The sequence below is a fragment of the Gymnoscopelus braueri genome, assembly GCF_963280865.1.
Source record: "Gymnoscopelus braueri genome assembly, chromosome: 12".
Taxonomy (NCBI): Eukaryota; Metazoa; Chordata; class Actinopteri; order Myctophiformes; family Myctophidae; genus Gymnoscopelus; species Gymnoscopelus braueri.
Window position 1 is genome coordinate 44,429,019 of NC_137614.1, and position 22,338 is coordinate 44,451,356.

The 22,338-nt window shown below is 42.9% G+C and overlaps 1 protein-coding gene across 1 annotated transcript in view; it reads left to right on the top strand.

Moving 5' to 3' along the window:
* Positions 1-21,933, top strand: part of LOC308096599 (cadherin-4-like) — a gene marked incomplete at its 5' end in the record, with an annotated part of 152,173 nt that extends 130,240 nt beyond the window's left edge. Inside the window, 6 exons of the mRNA XM_080444014.1 lie at positions 6,270-6,412; positions 11,491-11,730; positions 12,501-12,737; positions 13,364-13,503; positions 13,911-14,075; positions 16,594-21,933. Coding sequence (XP_080300140.1) covers positions 6,270-6,412; positions 11,491-11,730; positions 12,501-12,737; positions 13,364-13,503; positions 13,911-14,075; positions 16,594-16,800 — 1,132 coding nt within the window. The 3' untranslated portion in view covers positions 16,801-21,933. The remainder of the gene's footprint in view (positions 1-6,269; positions 6,413-11,490; positions 11,731-12,500; positions 12,738-13,363; positions 13,504-13,910; positions 14,076-16,593) is intronic.
* Positions 21,934-22,338: the final 405 nt, after the last annotated feature.

Below are 22,338 nucleotides of genomic sequence, written 5' to 3' on the forward strand. Positions count from 1 at the left end.
AATCATGTATGCCATTGTCTTCATGGGGTACTAGGAGTGCCAGGAGTGGGGGTCTGGGCCATCACCTGTACTCACCTGGCATAATAAGTACAATGAAGAAGTACAATGACAACCTCTCGCCTAGTCTGTGTCTCCTAGCGTTTGAGAGAGATTTAACTGAAGGTCTGAACTACGATTCAGTTATAGATATTTTCAAGTGCAGCAAGCCCCGTCGTCGTCTCATGTTTTGAGACATCACTACATGCTTGAAAACTATTTGATTTGGCTGTTATCGTTACTGTTGTAATCGCAATGTTGAAATGAGTCAATAATTTGTGCAGGACATCATGTTCGCCTTTTCTGTAATGCTGCTTTATTTTAGAATAAAAATACATACTGATTATACTTATTATTGTTTTTAATAACGTTTTTCAGTTTTGTAGTCAGGTAGTGTTGTTGTGTTGTTAACTTGTTTCCCCTGAGATTTTCCCCAGAGTATCTCGCCTGCCCTAAATGTAATTTCTGGGAACGCCACTGCTATTTTATTAATCTCTTTAACCTTCGGTTTTAAAATTAGACATATGCGTTGTAATTATGTTCCCAAATCCATATTGTCTGTTCTCACATATTGAATGAGCCCCGTTTAACGTTAACAGCCGATTCAAACGCAGACAATCTCAAGCGCTGCACTGCTGCTGAAGTTACACACCATGGAGGTTTTTTAGCAGGTGAAATACAAACAAAAGCCACTGGGAAGATGCAAATTTGAACGTCATCTGTGTGGAGCATGTTTATGGACATAATCTGCCGGGACGGCCGGTATAAAGTCGTCGAAAATGTTCTCTGTCTGCCACACAGAACAGAACGCATGCGACGCAGCTCGTTTGTGATTACTCTGTTGGGGCGGGGGGAGCAGGAGGTGACTGACACACATGGCTAATCTGAATACAACAGGGATTTTACCAATGAGCTCCGGGTCCAATACTGGTCTAGAAACCAGGTCGGACCGGGTCTAATACATTTGAATTATCCTCTGTTCGTTTCGCACCGGGTCCAGTTTTCCTCAGTCCCGTTTTGGGCCGGGTCCACTTATCCACGGGTCCGCTTCGTTCGGATCCCATTCTTTCGACCCGTGCTAACCTCTAATTTACACTCTTTAGAGTGCAAAGAGTGTAGCAAGAATGCATTTTCATCCATATAGTTCCTGACACGTAGCAACAAAAGCAAGATACCACAGAACATAAGACAGATAGATACAAACGTAAAATCAAAATACAAAACAAGTACAGTAAGAGTGCAATGAATAAAACTAGACTTAAAATAACACTCGCTGTCTGTTTTAATAACAGGCTAAAGTACAGTGGCGTTTCAATAACATAATCGTAAAGTAGTAATATTACTTACTGTATAGTTTTGATAGCATCTTGTCTTACATTAACTACATACAAAGCTATGTCTCTGGATTATAAAGCCACGGATGTGTCATCATTGGGACAAAAGGGTGCTTGGGTGGCACACGGGAAAAGTACCTGCCCACCACTGCAGAGTTTAGAGGTTCGAATCCACTACAGAGTACACAACACAATTGTCTGGGTGATATTTGATACTGCACGGCACGCCACATACTCCTGGCTGGGGCGGTGCCTGTCAGTGGGGAATGTTGAATGGGAAGAATAGGACTGAGGCGCTATGTCCTCCCAGTTGGGGCTCCTCACCGGCAGGTGAGCCAATAGGGTACAACAGCAGTGGCAAGCAGTGGGTGGAATTAATTGGCATAATGACTAAATTGGGGTAAAAATAAATATTGGCTATTTTAAATTTAAGAAGAAAAAAATATGAATTGGGACAAAATTTATTCATGTAAAATGAATAGTCACAGGATGGATAAACCTGCCAATCAGTGAAACCCTGTATTATAATAACACATTTATTAGTATACTATTACCTCATTATTACATATTTCACCTTATTATTATCTTTACATCGCCGTATCATAATGTTTATCGCACCAGGGAGGCACTTTATGTAACTTTGCTCCTGTTTATCAAAAAGCTAATTTTTGGGATCTTCACATAAAGAAGCCGATGTCTTCATGTAAAATGAATTTTGGAGCCGAGTGAGGGACAAATGTCATGTTATGACAGAAGTCATAAAAGTGTAAAATCAAGTGCGGTGGAGAGATGAGTGCAGGTGGTAGTTTGAACCTGGCATCAGACGGAGAGACGGGGAAGCAGACAGACAGGGGGGGTTTGTTGGCGGTTGATGTGGAGCAGGGGGGCAGGGTGGAGGTGGGGGACGGAAGGAGGGCAGAGGGAGGTATCATGCATCACCTGTCAGACGCTGCACGTTCAGGTTAACATGGGATTGGGAGACGCTCGCATAAATGATTACCCACAACGCCGTGCCTGAGCTTGAGACATGCATTTTTCATCCTCGGGGTCATGGGTTTGAAAAATAAATGTCGTACCTCCTCCCTGCTGCTTGCTAACATCAGTAAACCTGCCAGCCTTAATCATCCATTCACCACACACACTCACACACACACCGACCCCCAAATGAGACAAACTTCAGTGTAGATGTTTGCTTGGGGAGGCATTTGAAATAAGGAAAGAGAAGGAACAGAAACACTTTTCACACCGCAAAGTACGTTAATTAGTTTTTGTTTAGTTTTTTTCATTACAAAAAGCACAGGGGGTAAACAAGAAATATTTATTTACCTTTCCAACTAAACAGAAAACACTTCATTAAAAGTTAGTCTTGGCCACTGACTGCCAGTCGCCCCCAAAGCGGTGTTGCTAATGGTGGGTATTTGTAAACAACAACACTGCAACTGCCTTCCAAAAACCTTGTTCTAATGGTCCAATTAGCCCTACCGTGTAATTGAAAGCTACCTGAAAACCCTGAACCTAAATGTAATAAAAAGTTAATTAAGAGGAAGCCATTGTTGAAACCAGACACCTAGACTGGGATCTGCTTTCAGCACCCTGCTGACATGTCCTCAACCTGCCTGAAGTTTTCTTAGAAAGAAAAAGAACAACAACAAAACAAAACAAGGCTAATTTGGATTGTCTCTTAAATGAGTAGGAAAATTTGCTCGGTCGGTGGGTCATTATGTGCTTAATTGACTTCACATACGTTTTATTACATCTGCATTGAGCACTGTTTGGTAGACTTAATGAAAGTGCAATGGTGAACCCAGAGGCCTTTTTTTCTTATACTTTGTCATATTTTATATTTCTATATTATTAGTTTTATTTTTGGCTTTTCTTTATGCTTCATTTCAGTTTAGTGTAGAGAGACAGGAAACCAAGGGCAGAGAGAAGAAAGACGTGTGAAACAAGATGGGGTCGGATTCTAACCTGGATCCTTGCGCTCACTAATGGTCTGTGCACTAACTGGCTGAGCCACCGGGCACCGCAGCTCTAATCCTCTTAACTCGTTATCAGACAGCCGAGAACCACAGAAAGAACAGGGTCTGTCCACCTTTCAATGGACACAATGGAGGGAAGGGGAGAAAGGTGTCCCAAATCTCAGCCACAGGTAAACAGAGATGGAGAAGAAAACAACTAGCCTGGTAAACCCTCCCTCCGGAAATCTCAATTCCATTTCATTTCAGGAGTGAGTCTGGCCTGATCCGCCTGTCTGCAATATTGGCTGTGCTGGAGTTGGGCGGGAGTAATACCGTTGACTGACAACCCCTTCAGCCAATGATAATTTTTCCCCTTCAGCCAATCAGCAGTTCACCAGTCTTAATGTGACGCGACGGGACTTTTGAGACAGCCATACCCAAAATGGGTTGCCTTATTCGGATAAAATGGTGTCACTGCCCGCCCCTACCGGTTCTCTAAATTTTTATTTTTAAATAGGCTTTGTCATGATTAATTGACCACATATATGAAGTTAAACAACTAAATTCTATCCGAACGATATCTTATAAGTAAATTCCGTGCCTCAAAATAGAAGTTAGAGAGCTTTTTGAAGTAAAAAAATAGCGGAGAATTGGCCGCACAAGAAAAAGATGGCTGCCGTTCGTGTTTTGGGCTCACTCGAACTCGCCACCTGATTGGCCAACGTAAGCTGTCAATCACAGAACAATGAGCGACGACGCTGATAGGCCCGGCCGTTTGGCATACAGAGCCAATATTGCAGAAAGGCGGCTCATGCCAGACTCACTCCTGAAATGAAATGGAATTGAGATTTCCGGAGGGAGGGTTTACCAGGCTAGAAAACAACTACATGGGGGTGAAAAGGAAAGAGTACCTTTGCAATTACTGCCAAATTTCAGGTGTGAGGTAGATCCTGCTGAGGATAGTAACAACACATCCAGGTCACATTACTGTGCTTCAACCAGTAACTGTGAGTTCCCTCTCGTTTCTCTAATTTGTCTCTTACTACCTGTTCACACTTTTATCCCTCCCCCCTCTGTGCTGGACATGCTCCAGCCCGCCTCGCATAGCCGTGGGAAGTAGGGGTTCTGAGGGGGCTGCAGCACCCCCTGAAAATAAAGTATGAAAAATAAAAAAATATCATAAAAAAAAAAGAAAAAAAAATATTCAAATTTTTTTGCGTAATGTGCCTGTTGTTGTTGGTCGTTATTTGGGGGGGATTTTGTGCAATATGTGTTTTGGAACTGAATTAACCAAATTAAAGTAACAAAAAAAAAAACGCAAATCGCGCACGCACTAGGCACGCATGCACGATGCGCAAACAGCACCCGTAACCTATAACGTCTTCCCACGGCCCTGCCGCCTCGCGAGTCCGGATGTTACGCTTGTGATATCCAATCGACCACAGTCCACCGTCGGTCCACCGTTGACCCACCATCTAGGCAATTCTAATATAGGATAACAGCTTCACAGAACCAATGCAAAGACTTTTGGATTCAGGATTGGTTTTCAAAGCTGAGGCCGTAGGTTTGTTACCAGTGGTTTTCTCCAATTCTATGAATTTAGACATATCCAGATCACATTACTGTGCTTCAACCAGTGACTGTGTCCTCTTTTGTCTCTTACTACCTTTTCACACTTTTATCCCTCCCCCACTGTGCTAGACATGCTCCAGCACTGCCACTCATTTCACAGTCTGACAGTCAGTGGCCACGGGGCTCAGCTCACCTCGGGAGTCCAGGAATATCACCTCTATGATTCCCTTTCCTGTACTGCGCTACACCGCTAGGAACTCAGCCACTGCCTGCTGGGAAAATCCCTCCTCCTTCTCTGCAGGGGAAAGGAGATTACACCCTCCACATCGGCACCCATCCATCCCCAACACCCCCCAAACACACCCACTCCTACCATGGTAGAAATGCACCTGCATAAATAAGTTATCTGTATGTATTTGTTTGTAAATGTATTTGGCTCTAAGCATACCTGATCCGTAGCATATAAAAATGAGGCTGAGGTCAAATCCATTTCAATTTAGATGGCTATAAGAGTTGAAAATAGATGTCACATAACAAAATGACTTAGTGGCCCCCTGGCTGACTGCGACTAAATTAAATCAGATGGATGTGGAAACATTGTCACGTGCCGGCCAACGTGTCACCCGCGCGGGGCTGATATTGCATGTTCATAAATCATAAGTACGATTGCCGCTGCCAGGGTCGCAGGCGAAGGAGCCCGAAATGCAAAGGAAATGAGAAAAAAATATGAATAGATGGATGAGGAGGGTGAGGCAGATGAGGCGTGAGGCGATATATAGGTTCAGAAAGATCAGATGATGAGGGGTGAGGTGGTACGGATTCAGAGAGATCTGATGGAACAGAAAGAACAGATAAAGTACTACAGGAGATGTGAGTGAGAATGGACTTACATTTTGGAGATGAACCAAGGCTAATGCCTTGCACCATCTCTAACAGGCATATCTATTCTCCTATTGGACCAAGAGTGCCATGGACGTATTGATCAAACACAACCCCTTCCATCCACAAACACGCACACACACACACACACACACACGCACACGCACACGCACACACACACGCGCACACGCACACGCACACGCACACACACACACGAATCTGTGCATGCGAACACAATATAATGCACATAAACACACATAGTTGCTGTAAGGAGGTGATTGGCTTCAGTGCGTTATACAGGGGAGTGGAAAATGAGGTGAAATTGACTGTAGTGTGCAGAATCTGGAGTAGAAGTCAATGAAGAATTAAACTTGTGTGGAGGTCAGGATGGGGTGGGTTTGTGGGTGTGTGTGTGTGGGGGGGGGGGGCAACGTGTATGTGCTTGGAATGTGAGTAACTTCTCTATTGATGTGTCCCTGTGCACACTCAGGTATTCAAAGTTGAACGACCCTGCAGACTGGCTGGCCATCAACAGAACCAACGGTCAGATCGTTACCACGGCAACCTTGAACCGAGAGTCCATCTATGTCAAAAACAATATCTATGAAGCTACCTTCCTGGCCACAGACAATGGTAAGAAGCCTCTTTCTCTTGTTTCTTACAGTGTTCAGTTTTATTTATCCGGAAAATAGGAAAGACAATGGCACTTTGTTCAGTCCTACAGGAGTGCTTCTTCTTATCCTTCTCATTTCCATAAAACATTTATCATTTCATCTCTGTATGAAAGCACAGTTCATTAATCAGTGCCAAAACCAAACTCCAGACTGAACTTTGTGTGGTTCTAGAAGCATAGAGGACATGGAGTCTGGGCTCGCTGGCTCTGGTTCAGAGAGAAGTTGGCTTAGAGCTGGCAGCCATGAATCCATGATACTGATTCTTAGCTTAGCCGAGCACAAACTCAATCAGTTTCTTTTTTTCTCAAGCAAGAAGCAACTGCCTTTTCCCTCCAAGAGTGCCTTATCAGTGACGCGCAGTGCATTGGTGTGTTTACCTCGAGTTGGGATGGATGTGAATCACCACTGACAGTCTGTGTGTGTGTGTGTGTGTGTGTGTGTGTGTGTGTGTGTGTGTGTGTGTGTGTGTGTGTGTGTGTGTGTGTGTGTGTGTGTGTGTGTGTGTGTGTGTGTGTGTGTGTGTGTGTGTGTGTGTGTGTGCGTGCGTGCGTGCGTGCGTGCGTGCGTATGCCTGCGAGAGAGTGTTTGTATGCGTGTATTTGTGTGACATCACACATGTGTTTGCATGTGTGCGTTTGCTGTAATTGACAATTTCAGAGAGCATGTTGCGTTGAATTCCAGCATTGTTTTTTTAGCGAGTAAAGGGATGGATGGATTAGATAGCAAACCTATTTGTTTTTCATACGCTCCCGTCATTTAAACTCCAATTACACCCCCTCCCTGTCTCTGTCTCTCTCTCTCTCTCTCTCTCTCTCTCTCTCTCTCTCTCTCTCCACACACTCTCTCCTTCTTTAACTCTGCCTGTTTTTTATGTCTGAGCTTTCTCCTGTGTGTTAGATTTCGGATTCCTTCCTCCCCTGCCATCCATTCAGCACACAATTACAACACTCTTAATACACAATGATAACACACATGTAATACACAATGATAACACCCTTAATACACAGTTATAACACACATGTCATACACAATGATAACACCCTTAATACACAGTTATAACACGCACATGTAAAACACAATTATGACACACATTTAATACAAGTATACTTTATAACGTCTCCTACAGTACTGTCTGTCTGTCTGACTTCAGAAGGGAGGGAAGACAAAGACTAAGAAAGTGGAAGCTGAGATTTCAAGGGGGCCTACGTGTGTGTGTGTGTGTGTGTGTGTGTGTGTGTGTGTGTGTGTGTGTGTGTGTGTGTGTGTGTGTGTGTGTGTGTGTGTGTGTGTGTGTGTGTGTGTGTTTGTGTGTGTGTGTGTGCGCGCGCGCGTTTGGGTAGCACGTGCTATGCATCCTATAACGCATCATGAACGTACTTATAAGGCATTATAATCTGCTCAAAACCCTGTATAATCAGATTTATAAGAGCTCATAAATACTCATAATGCTTTATAACCATAACCATAACACATTATAAGGCCTTTTATAATGACTTATAAGTATCAAGTGTTATAATACTTCATAATTGCTACCAAATTGGTAACAGTTGCTATGCATCCCAAATTAATTCTCATAGTTATAATCCATTATATTATTATTATCTAGCTTTATTATCACTGTTATAATGTGTCATAACCATTATAATGCATTATTATAATGCATTATACTACGATTATAAGTTATTATAAGTGGTCATTTGTTACTTTATGATCATTTTATAAGGCTTTATTATCACGTTTATAATGGCTTATTATCACTTGTAAGGCGTTATACTGTGATTATAAGTTATTATAAAGTGAACATTTGTGACATGATCATTTTATAAGGTGTTATTATTACATTTTTATCTCCTTTAAATCACTGTTATAATGCATTATAATTACTGTTATAATGCATTACACTATGATCATAAGTCATTATAAGTGGCCAATTGTTACTTTATGATCATTTAATAATGTTGTATTGTAACGTATAAAATGCCTTATACTCACTGTTATAACGCATTTTAATCACTGGTATCACTGCCTTATTATCACTTATAATGCATTATAACTGTGATTATAATGCATTATAGCAGTGATAATAAAGGATTGATTATAATGGATTATAACTATGAGAATACATTTTGGGTTGCATAGCAAGTGTTACCAAGTGGGTAGCAATTATGAAGTATTATACTTGACATTATAACATGCTGCATAATGTGTTATGATTGCATTATACGTTGTTATTAATATTTATAACTATAATCATCATGTGTTATAAGCATAATACAATGCATTTATACTTGAACTTATAAGTCATTATAACAAGCTTTATAATGTGTTATGGTTATGGTTATAAAGCCTTATGATTATTTATAAGCTCTTATAAATATGATTATAAAGGATTATGATCAGATTACAATACTTATAAGTATGTGTATAATGCGTTATACACATGGGATGCATAGCAAGTGCTACCAGGTAGTGGCCCTAAAGGAAGCCATAGGGGGTAATGCTTGAAATGGAACACTTTGCAAACTCCCCACTAGAGGCTGATAAAAATGGTCTATGTATTAGAAGCTGCTATTAATGCTCACTAGACTTCATTCAATTAGAAATTGCATCAGACTGTGTGGGTGTTGGAGTGTCAGCCATCATAATGTGAGACATGTAAGACATGGTGGGGTGGTGAGTGACTGAGAGGAAGGAGAGGAGGAGATACTTACAGGAGGACAGTCTGGTGAGAAGGAGACATATTATCATCATGTCCCTGCACCATCTGTCTTACAGCTACAACACTTTTTACTTTCACACACACACACACACACACACACACACACACACACACACACACACACACACACACACACACACACACACACACACACACACACACACACACACACACACACACACACACACACACACACACACACACACCTATGTTGTTGTTGTTGTTGTTGTTGTTGTTGTTGATTTGTCTTCAAAGACATTTCCAAGAAGTCCCTTTTCAAATTGCTCAGCTGCCACCAAGAAGAGGAACTTAATACAAATCCCTTTGAGGAATTTACACAGACATAATTATTTATTTAGCTGGTTAAAACCCACATAATTCTCCTATCAGCTGTAGCAAGCTGCTACTGCATGTCCCCCATGCATAACCGAGATGAACAGAACAGAACAGGAGTGTGTGTGTGTGTGTGTGTGTGTGTGTGTGTGTGTGTGTGTGTGTGTGTGTGTGTGTGTGTGTGTGTGTGTGTGTGTGTGTGTGTGTGTGTGTGTGTGTGTGTGTGTGTGTGTCTTTCCTGCATGCAACCTGCTGAACCCAGATCAATACCTGATCCAGTGATGTTGAATAACAGGGTGACTGATGGTATAGCCTCCCCGACCCCTCTCTCTCTCTCTCTCTCTCTCTCTCTCTCTCTCTCTCTCTCTCTCTCTCTCTCTCTCTCTTAATCTCTTAATCTGGGTATGTGTCTCTCCCTTGTAAGAATGTCTTGCTCTGTTGCCATGTTTAATTGGTGGATACGTGCAGTATATGTCGGTTTTGCATAAGTCTTTGTAAATTACAGTTCTTATCTGAGCCACATGGTGGGTTCTTGGGGTAGTTCTTGGGGTGTGGTGGGAATAATTTTCCCTCCACTGGGGGGAAAATGGGGTGTGGTGGGAAAATGACTCTTAATTGGAGGCAGCCAAGGGTTGCCAACCCCTGACACCCACCTCTTTCGCTCACAATGCTCACGAGTCTCTTTCTTTTTTTACAGAGCTATCCTCCATCTCACACACACGCACACGCACACACACACACACACACACACACACACACACACACACACACACTATTCTTTATTATTTATTCCCCCGGAAAGCTGTCGTTTTTCTGTCTAATCACTGCAAATAGCTTCGAGATTTGTCTGTGCGTGCCTTTGCGTTGTATGCGTGCATGCATGTGTGATAATGTTCACTGGCACGGAAGAGTGAACTCTCTCAGAAGTATCGTGAAAGTGATAAAACAGCAGACAGATGGGCCTTTGTGCACAAACACGTCCTGTAGGGACCTCTCAATGTATCCTGTATTCAAATTGCCTAATGGGTGGTGTAGTCGTGCGGTCGGACCACCGCACATATGGAGGCAAATGCACATTGGCCCCTGTCAGCACTGATGTCGGACACCGTCAAGTGCACATGTATGGAGTCAAATGCGCATAATATGGGGTCAAATGCACATAATATTGAATCAAATGCGTGTCTATGGAAATAAAACGTGCACTGATCACAGACACAACATAAACCAAATGCACATATATGGAGATTAGCTTTTCAACATGTACTGATGTCAGAGAACAGAAACCATGTCAAATGCACATAAATGGAGATTTTCGACTTACACCGATGTCAGACACAACATAATCCATTCAACATGCACCGATCTCAGACACAACAGCGGCCCGTCAAATGCACATTTATGGAGAAGCACATATACAGTATGGAGTCAAATGCGATTGGTCGGATCGGCGGTGCGACATACTGTAGGTGTGAGGCCCGAACCTCTAGTGTTGAAAAATCCACCCAGACGTGGACTTGTTTCATTGTGTTACAGTCATCATTACTGAACCCCTGTGCCTCTCTGGGCGTTTGGGTGTGTATTGCTGACAGAGTTGGAAGGGTTTGATTTGGCCGTAAGGGGAAGAGCAGAAGTGGAAAACAGATCTGTCAGAAGTATTTCTGTCAAACACAGAAAGTCTCCTCTGGGCCTCTCTCTCTTCCATCTCTCTCATTTGACAAATACAAACTCTCAGCTTCAATCTCATTCACTACAGGGCTGTATTGATTGCACTGTATGTTTACTGTTTTCTCTGCCTTACTCTACCTCCTCCTCTTCATCTCACCCCCCCCCCCCACACACACACACACACACCTTTCATTATTTTCCTTCTCCCTGTCTGCCTTTCCTTGGCCGTCTCATTCTCTCCGCTTCCTTTTCTCCATCAATCCCTTCCATTGTATCTTGTGGACCTCATATTCTCCTCCTGCCCTCATTCATGCTTCCAGGCTCTCCTGCAGCCAGCGGGACGGGCACTCTGCAGATATACCTGATAGATATTAATGACAACCCCCCGGCACTGGTGCCCAAGGAGTCTCAGATCTGTGAGCGGGTGAACAGGAATGCCAACGGGGTCAACATCACGGCCGCCGACGCGGACATCGAGCCCAACGCTGGGCCCTTCGTCTTCGAGCTGCCCAGCTTCCCCTCCAGCGTTCGGCGTAACTGGACCATAACCCGGATCAACGGTGGGGAGAGGTCGTAGGCAGAGGACATACAGTATGGCCTGTACTAGTCCCAGAGACTCATATACCAGAACAAGTTATATAGGATCTGTATTGAAGGCTCCACAGTGCTCCTTTTATAAGCATTTAGCTTGTGGAAGAAAGTAGAAGCGTGCTCCTGCATTGATGAGGTGCGATTATCAGGAACACCAGCAAGGTCTAAGGGAGATGCCGCAAACGTGTAACTCCAATGCAATACTTTAGTATTATAGACAAAGTTCTGGCAGACATGCCGCCTTCTGCGATGACAACTGAATTTCTCCCGTGGGATCAATAAAGCTCCGTCTATCAGTTATTTTTCATCCTATAGACCAGTGGTTCTCAAAGTGGGGTCTGGGGACCCCCAGGGGTCTTTGAGGGGATTCCATGGGGTCCTCAGCAAAATGATATTGCACCAAAATCTGTTTAACCAGTTTATATATTATACATTTGGAATATTTTTTTAACATTTTAACAGCAGACACATCTTTTATGTGGGTCCGTGGCACAAACACTTTTCAGATGATGGTCAGTGACCTAATCCATATTCATTTGGGGGTCTTTGACATGAAAAAGTTTGAGAACCACTGATACAGACAGACAGCTGTCAGCTTCAGACAGACTCTGCCAAAATGTTTACTATTATGAAGTATTGCCTCGGAGTTAGGAGAGATACAGGACGTCCATTGTTTGAATAAAAGTGTCTTATGTGTTCATTGTCATCGGTATAGCAACTCCTCTCTCTCTCATCACAGGGGACTATGCCCGTTTGGGTTTGCGGTACCAAGTGTATTTGGAGCCGGGGATGTACGAGGTCCCTGTAATCGTGTCGGACTCGGGGAACCCTCCCCTGTCCAATAGGTCCATCATCAGGTTGAAGGTGTGCCCCTGCGATGAGAACGGAGACTGTACCACCCTGGGGGCTGTGGCTGCCGCCGGGCTGGGCACTGGAGCCATCATTTCTATACTTATCTGCATCATCATTCTTCTCAGTAAGCACACACACACACACTCACACACACTGACTTACAGCCATAGTGTCAAAGTTGCCAGTGATTTTCTTTGATTGGCATCTCTCCCAAGCAGAGTGTATCGGGGCATCATAAAACATTCAGCAGTTTGTAACACATAAACAGTACAGTAGTTTGTATTATAGATGAATGCCCCGGTCGTTGAAATCCTCTCCTGCATCTGTTGACATACAAGTCTTTGTCTGTTTGGGTAAATATCTGCCATATGTCTTGGAAACACATTACGCTGCCGGGTATCTTTATTCCCATGTGTTGCAGCACTCATGCACTTTTCAAACAGATTTGAGATTCATGTACAACTGCACCTGCAGCCGTACTGCTTTCCAGCTGAATTTAACACTTGATGGAGTGTGTGTGTGTGTGTGTGTGCGTGTGTGCGTGTGTGTGTGTGTGTGCGTGCGTGTGTGTGTGCGTGCGTGCGTGTGTGCGTTTGTGTGTGTGTGCGTGTGTGTGTGTGTGTGCGTGTGCGTGTGTGTGTGTTTTTTTCTCAATGTGTGTGTTGAGGGATGGTCCTAGTATGATGATGTTTTATAGAAGTGTGGACCATCTGGTTGAAGCTGAACATGAATGATGGCTGTGTCCTACAGTTATGGTGCTTCTGTTCGTGGTGTGGATGAAGCGCAGAGAAAAGGAGAGGCACACGAAGCAGCTTCTCATCGATCCTGAGGACGACGTCCGAGATAACATCCTGAAATACGACGAGGAGGGAGGGGGCGAGGAGGACCAGGTGAGGGCACGGACATGGAACACCTGGGTACACAATTTACAATGCAGCCATGTAGTAGACGCTCTTATCCTGAGCAAATTACAAATCAATGGTACGAACCCATGTCAGTCAACACCAGGGGTGGTGGTGGAGGAATTACAGTGGCTAAGAAAACAAGTATGTGCTACAATGTAACTAGGAGCACAAGCAGACCTTAAACCTTACATCTATCTAAAAAACATACTGGGCACCTGTATACAAGTACACAACATACCTAGCATCTATCTAAATTACATAGCTAGCATCTATCTAAATAACATACTGGGCACCTGTAAGTACACAACATACCTAGCATCTATCTAAATTACATACAGTAGCTAGCATCTATCTCAACAAGCAACGCTGATCCAGCTGTTTCCCTGTGACAGGACTATGACCTGAGCCAACTTCAGCAGCCAGACTCTCTGGAACACATCATCAGTAAGCCTCCAGGTGTCCGCAGGGTGGACGAACGCCCCATCATCCCCGAGTCACAGTATCCCATCCGGCCTCTCGTCCCCCACCCCGGAGACATAGGAGACTTCATTCATGATGTGAGTTTAATGTGGGCACACGCTCATTCTAATTCCCCTAACCTAAACCTAATCTTAAACCTAAACTTACAGCTAAACCTAACGTTAAAATAGTCCCTTGAAAAGCAAGGATCAGGAAATGTCCTCACAATTTTTCTCATGTTCCACAATTTCCACGTTGGTCCTCACAAAGCTGGAAGACACACGCACGCAAAAACACCCTCATAATTCATTAGTTTCATGAGTCGTCAGTATTTCTCCATGCACGCTTTTACGCGTTTAATGTGATTATGATTTGTTGGATGCTGTTCAATCTGTAAGCCAAAGTATGCTGGTAGAAGCAATGGTTGAGTTTAGTTTTTCATGACAACTGTTACAGTATCACAGTACACACACACACACACACACACACACACACACACACACACACACACACACACACACACACACACACACACACACACACACACACACACACACACACACACGCATGCACACATGCACACGCACACAATCTTGGTACACACATGCAAGAAAACGCTGATTGACAGGCTTGTGACAGTTCATTCACTCTCGAAGTGTTGGCAGCTGTTCAGCTTTGATCCACCCACCTCTCTGTCTCTCCCTCTCTCTCTCTCTCTCCCTCCCTCTCTCACTCTCTGTCTGTCTCTGTCTCTCTCTCTGTCTGTCTTTGTCAAACACACCTGATGTTTCTCCAGAGTTTTTACCAGCAGTCTGGTAAAAACTCATGCACAACAAACACATGCTATTTTGGCCACCCACTGTATCCCTGAGGGGGTGGAGGCATTTTAGCTTCCTGTCCACAGTGTCTCTCGAGCCCTCCCGTAGAAGTGGAGGAAATGTCTATTCATGGAACAGCAGCAACATGGCTTCCTCTACAGTATCTCCAACTGTATCCTGTAACAACAGCATGGTTCTGTTTTTGCTTTTTCTGATTTTTTATTTTTCTTTCTCACTAGCAACGGGCACCCCTGTAAACAATGTTTTCATCCATGGCACCCCTGAATTGAGTTTGTTTGTAGCACCTTGTTGTACACGTTGTATTGATTTTAATAATGCTTAGCTCTGTTTAGTAAATAAAGGCTTTTGTCCTTGCTCGCCAGAGTGTGCTTGAAGCTTCGCCCATTGATGGGACCCCTTTCATATCTAGAGAAATATTGGCTGGATTGCCATGGGATTTTCTTCGCAACGCCAAGTTCACTGGTGCATGACCACTACAAATTTTAGTGACACCATGGCCTCTCCTCTAGTGCCAACCTTAGACCAAAATGTCCATTTGCACACAGACAGGATCTGTGTCCGCTTCCCAGTGGAAAAGAATTTGAGGTAACTTTTTGGCCGCAGGCAAAATGCACATCTTTCCCACCTCCCCAACTGGCCACAGAACATTTAGATACATTATGATCACTTGTAAGACGGTTGGTAAACACAAAGGGGACCACTGTTCGTCGTCTTTTGCTAGAGCCCATTGAATACACTGTGTCTCGTCGAATCCAGGGCAAAACTAATTAACTCGAGTTACATGCATTTGCAGGAAACCAATAGAAAGAAAGTGGATGGAGGCGGAAATCTTCGGATGACGTATATCCGTATCCGTGTGAGTTACAGTGAAAGTGGTCACTCCGGATTATAGATCACAGCGCAATCTTTTATAAAACAATTTAAAAATAAACGGACGGAAATTCCCGTCCGTGGCAATGAAAGCCTTTGCAGAATCGGACGGGAATTCCCATCCGTGGCAATGAAAGAGTTAAGGCCAGGTTAGCTCATTTCATTGGCTTGTTAACTCTGTGACATCGTGTCTGTTGTTGGGTAATAACCACAAACAGAGCCCATAGATTTGCAAGAGAAGTACTGGTGAAGATACCAGTACTTCACAGTAGATGCACATTTTGTCACCGACAAACAAAACGGTACAGTCTCTGTCTCAAAGGGTCCTTTGGAATGACCATACAAATTTTACTCAGATGGCTTGTTAACAATCATGATTGATTGTGAATAGACCAAGAAGGTGTTAGGCAATTTTTGAATGCTACAAAGGCATGGCTGTGTGTAACAACCCGGTTATTTACCTGATGTGAGAAGTCAATGTTTACGTTGTTTCAGCTAAGCTATTTGTGTAATAAGTAATAACAGAACATTCATCCGAACATTGCATGTGTCAATCTGCATGCAAGTGCTATGGAAAATTATGCAGGACAGACAGTCTTTACTGTCTGTGTGACTGACTGACTGACTGACTGACTGCCTGACTGACTGACAGACAGACAGAGGTTTCCTTAATTACTGTATATGTAGGATTATAATTGATAGACCCACTATTGAGGTTGTGCAGCTCCAAGGATGGCATTATAGGTTGGTTCAAACCACTTTGGTCCGGTTGAGTTGTAAGGAGCAGTACAACTCCTAGGTCCTGATGTTTGAATCAACTCACTTCATTCTAACTTCATTGCATTCTTGGTTCTCGTAGGCCTGTTGATACTGATGGCTGTGTTCCTTTCTCTCTGTGCTGTCCAAGGGTCTGCGAGCAGCGGACAACGACCCCACGGCCCCTCCCTACGACTCCCTGCTGGTGTTCGACTACGAGGGTGGCGGCTCCACCGCCGGCTCCGTCAGCTCCCTCAACACCTCCAGCTCAGGAGACCAGGACTATGACTACCTCAACGACTGGGGCCCCCGCTTCAAAAAGCTGGCGGACATGTATGGAGGAGGGGACGAAGATTAAACTCTGTGCATTTTCACACATGTGCACCCACACACACATATGTACACGTGCAGACACAAATACACACACCTCTATCCCGTCAGCTGGCCTGCCATGCTCTGTCCCCACACACACTGACAAACTAACTGACCAACCGACCAATCAAATGATCTGCCACAGTGGACCGTGCCGAGAGGCAGTTCTGGGAGCCGCCATTTCTTAGCCTCCTCTCCAGCTCTAAAACTCAGACTGAAAATGGAGCTTTGGACTGCAGGCTTATGTGCTTTTTTGTTTTATTATATGTTTTATGCGAGATGTAGGTGTTAGTTGTTTGTCTCATGTAATGTTTATTGGAGTTTGAATTGAGCTTCTGTTTTCCACACTCCCCATTTCCTGTTGATGAGGGTTCACAACTTTTTCTTCACCAAAAGCCGTTTCTTCTCGTTGTGCAGATACGTATACGTTAGGCTCCGCTGCTTGCTCTGTCTGAGGAGAAGAAAAGACAGAAACAATTCAGAAATTTAAGTCCTTCCTGTGTGGAAGGCCTTGGCTCATTCTTTCTTGAACTTGAATTACTTAGAACAGAAGCACTGTTGTTAAAGAAGTGCCTTCAGTGGTGCGTATCTTGCAGACTCCTGCTAACTCAGGATTGGTTGCCATTTTCTGGGCTTACCTGCCCACCATATCCCCTGACCCTTAAACCTGGACCTTTCCATGTCATTTGTGTTTTCCTGCAGAGCTGTGGTAGCCATGGGACATGTTAGTGTTATATGAGGGTGTTCTGTTTAGACTTACTGTACATAAGCCAACAATGGCTCATTGTAAGTTACAGACAAATCATTTATTTTTGGAGTCTGGCACATCTGAGGAGCTCCTAGATCATAGCCAACTTGAATGTGATCAAATCACAAGAATGGAACAACATTGGAAAAGAAGATATAGTATGTGTCCTTGTTAATAGTGGCTTTGATAGCAGTTGCGTTCATTTTGAGCTCTCATTACTTTTGCACCTACTGTAACACTTGTGTCGCTGACATATGAGGGTTAATTAAGTTCAGATGGTGTTTTGCATGTTTATCCACACACCCACATGTTATCAACATGATACCAGTTAGAGGGGGGTACAAACAATATATATATTTATATTTATAAGTATTAGATGACATCAAACACTTCTTCTAGGGTTACATACTGAGCCATAATCATGTTTGCGCTTATATGTAGTTTTCTTTTCTTTTTTCTTTTTTTTCTTATTCAGTGTGTTATTATGACAAACTTTTGATGTACAATCTCTGTTGCCAGTCCCTGTCACAGTAAAGGAGAAAGCTGAGCCTCAGCCAGGGATTTGGCAACACTCACAATCTGTCTCCTTTCAGACGGCTCTTCATTCATCTGAAATTGTTTGGCAGTACAGAGAAGTAGTGAGGAACACCCGCTGAAAGAACTACAAACTTCATGAGAAAGACTGTGAGATCTGCTCTTTGAGGATCTGCACAGAGCTATGAATTACATATGGCTTTGCTGATGCCGCTCATTGCGGAAGACAAATTGTTGTCTTTAAATGACAAAAAGGAATCACATTACCCAAGAGACTTCTTAATCATATTTCATTCCACCGGAATTCATATTTTAATACATTTTTAGTCTTGGTGTTAAATTATTTAAATATGCAAAACGTTTCACAGGGGATATTAGGGGATTCCGATGAATAATGATGATCGCTTATGTGCCCATTGAACTGCTCTTAAATGTTAGCTCAATGCATTGCAACGAGTGTTTTTATTGTGCAGAGAGAATGTGATTTCTACTGACAGCTCCTCAACGCTGGGTGCTGGGAGTGCCTCCGCTTGTGGTTTGGATAGGAAATGGTCAGGGTTGTGTGTTAAATCCCCCTTCCAGATCCTCTCTATTAATTAAGGGGTTGATGAATCCCCGGACGTAATCTCCTTGACGAGTGAGCCGCCACAAAGTCCTTGATGAGTGGTGATGAGGAGGAATTCTCCATGAAACCACTCTGCTTTTCCCTAACTGCCTTTCAGCTGCTCCTCATCTTGTACGAGATACCTAGTCACGCTCAGAAAGTCTGACAAGATGATGCCGACGTGGGCGGAAAAGTAAATTCAGCATAAGCATATTTTTTATCACGATTGGTATCGCTATCGGTATTATATACCGGTATTATAATACCTTTTTTTTTGTCATATTATGGCTAGTGAAAGACTACTAATTGTTATGCTAGTCAACACAAGTGAACAATATATAAAAATCACAACGAATTGCAACATATTGAAGAATTGTGATCTTATCGAATAATTGCCCAAGAATCTTGGTAACATCGAATTGTGAGGTCCCTGTTGAATCCCACCCCCTGCCCGTTACGAAGTCCTGAGGTGAAAGGAAAACAGAGTGGGACAATCAGCGTAGACGAGGGAAGGAAGATGCAGTCATAATTGCTAATGTTAACAGGTCAGGACAGTTACTTCATAGATTCACAGACTAATGTCTGCAACTTGTGAGGCAGAAACTGACGGTGAGGTTTTGGCCTTTCAGTACACATCTCAGCACAGAGCAGTTGCAGACATGGTTAACAGAGTGGATTCCACTGGATAAGGTCTTCACTTCAACACAGCTTAGTAGAATCTAAAAAAAACAAGCACAGCTTCACATTCTGTTATTCAGGATTATTTTGTATAGGCTATGTTTGTTTTTTGTGTTTTATATGATTTATGATTATATGATTTGTATGCTCTTTTCCCCCCACTCTAGATTGTGTTGTCGTCAATCAATACTCAGCAAGGTACAGTTCACCACTGAAAGCCATGTGCATTTATTAGGAACTACAAGATTTCTATATGAGCTTACGGCCATAATTATGTGTGTGGGTGTGTGCCGCTGTTCAAGGTTGGCTACACTATGGAGTAAAAAACATATTGCTGTCCCATGTGAAACCAACATTTACAGTTTATCCCACTACATTCACCCTTCTAGGCCTTACTGTATGTGAGTGTTCTATGAGCCCCCTGCTGCCACAGATGCACTGTTGATTCATACATGCTTTATGTTCCCTATATACTTAGACATGGGACCTGAAAAGGGGGGTCCAGCAGTAAAGTAGATTTGCAGATATGAGGCAAATGACCTTTCAGGGCCCCTGTCACATATCGCTCTTGTTAATACTTTTCATTGGTTAAATATTTATAAAAACCCTCTGACAGACTTAACCACTTTCAACTTGTTCCTCGTTCCTATTTTGGGCATGTCACAGACGAAAATGTTCACCAATTTGTCAAAGTTTCTCAAGAATAGTGAGAAGAGTAGATCTATAAAGCTCAATGCATCGCATACTGTAACGTGAGCTTGTAGATCGGCTATTTTCACTACTTTTGCATGACACTGTTATATGATGAAGTATAAAATAGGGCATTCATTGTGAAAAAAAACTAAAGATGAAATATTACAGATAAATGTTTTTCCGCCCGACAGCGACGATATACAGAATGGCATAATGTCATTGTGATAGTGAATGTTATGATTGATTATCTGTGATAAGGAGCAGCAAAGCATTGATGGACTCAATTAACCTGTTAAACACTCTATTCTTAGTAAATCCGGACCTCAGTTACAACTGTACTTGGACAGATTTTTTTCCGTCTACACCAAATCTCTTCACCAAAAATAGCCGATCAGCTATTTTTGGCGAATGTCCCCCTCAGAATAGGCATGCTGGAATTCAAGTGGTTAAACATAACCCCCCATAGAGATGCAACTGGGGATGCAAAAAAAAAGTGAAGGATGATTGATCAGTTCTTGCTCCGTACGGTCAACTTCTCGTAGTGACATTTCCACGACAAACCTGAGGGTGGCGCTAGCGCGGGGGCTCTTCAACCCATAATGACGCATGGTGGATAATGAAGGTATAACTGTTGCATTTCACACCTGCCACGTGACATGTCTTAAAGTTTAGCTTTCTAACAATGGCTATCTTACAAACTGTTCACAATTATATAGGCCTGCCTGGCCCTTCCACCCAGTCAGCTTCCCCTGAATGGTTTTAGCCAGACAGGTCGGAAGATGGAGTTACGACATTCTCTGATCTCGTCGCGACGCGATCGCTTTGTACATGTAGCGAGCGTGCTTCATAATCACCCGTTGAGAGGGATTGACGCTGGAACTACGGTACACAATAGTGTTTGTAACTATCAGTCACGGTCACCCGATTGCAAGTGTTACATCCACATTCTTCTTGTTCTTATTATCTCTGAGTATACCGAAAGAAAATTCCAAATCAACCAGGCTGGTTTGGGCAATAAATGATTGAATATTTAATATTATATGAATATTCTTCGTTTACGATGGAAGTCTACGGGACTCTCTCTCTCGCCATGGCTCTGGTGTTAGCCTAACTGACAATTAGTCTCACTTCAGACAGTGGAGATACACATGAAGCGCTCAAGCAGCAATTAGAATGGAGTTCTGCAATGGCCAGGACCACTACACTGTCAAATCCTGAGTGTTAATATAACTGTGTGTGTGTGTAATGTATACGAATATTAAATTGGCACTGAGGATTTTACCGTGTAAGAAAGGCAGCAGGGTCAAATTCGAGGTGCCCGAATATTGCTCAAGTTTGAGTGTACATAATGTAGTAATTGCTTGAAACTAAACCGACCGAGTTGGCAAAATACAACTGTACAATTTGAGCTTTTCTTGCATGTGTCTTTTTTTTATAATGGGCAGAAGAGTTCTATAACAGTAACCATACAATGTTTTAAAATGTGTTGCAGCCCGCATGACCGAGGCTGCAGCCAGAATGAATTCTGGTGTACCATACTCACATAGATTCAAGTGGAGAAAGAAAGAAAGGAAAAAAAAAGAATAATTGCACAGTTATCAAGTCAAAAGACTTTTTTGTAAAACTGTCAACAGCACAAATATTTTGTATTGTTCTTTGTACCATTTTGTAAGAAAAGTGAAGAAAATGTAAATAAAAAAGGGGGGGAGGGAAAGAGTCTGTTTTAAGCGTGTTTCTAGTGCCACTGCGATCTTGGTTTCCAAATACGTTAACGTACATAATTATGCAGCCTTGCAGATCAAACTTGTAATATAGAAGCTCAGCTGACGATTCTCCGTCAGCACCCTGTGTTATGAATAAAGTTTTCCCTCCTTCTGAGACCGCTGCCTCCTGGCTCCTCAATCTGTCTGTGTTTTCTGTATGGGAAGTTGTTGGTCACAAGTAATGTAGTCTTTTGTGAATGTTGTCTGTATCTGCCACTGGTGGAAAAAAGTGCTCACATTTTTTACTTAAGTAAAAGTATCAATACTGCAATATAGAAATACTCTGTTACAAGTAAAAGTCTGGAATTCAAAATGTACTTGAGTAAAAGTACAAAAGTATTGGCATCAAAATGTACTTAAAGTACCAAAAGTAAAAGTACTCATTATGCACAATGTCCCATTTCAAGTTTTCAAATGTTGAAGATAGCAGATCTACAAGCTCACAATGCATCGCATCGCGACACATTGTGAGCTTGTAGATCGGCTATTTTCAAATGGCCAAAA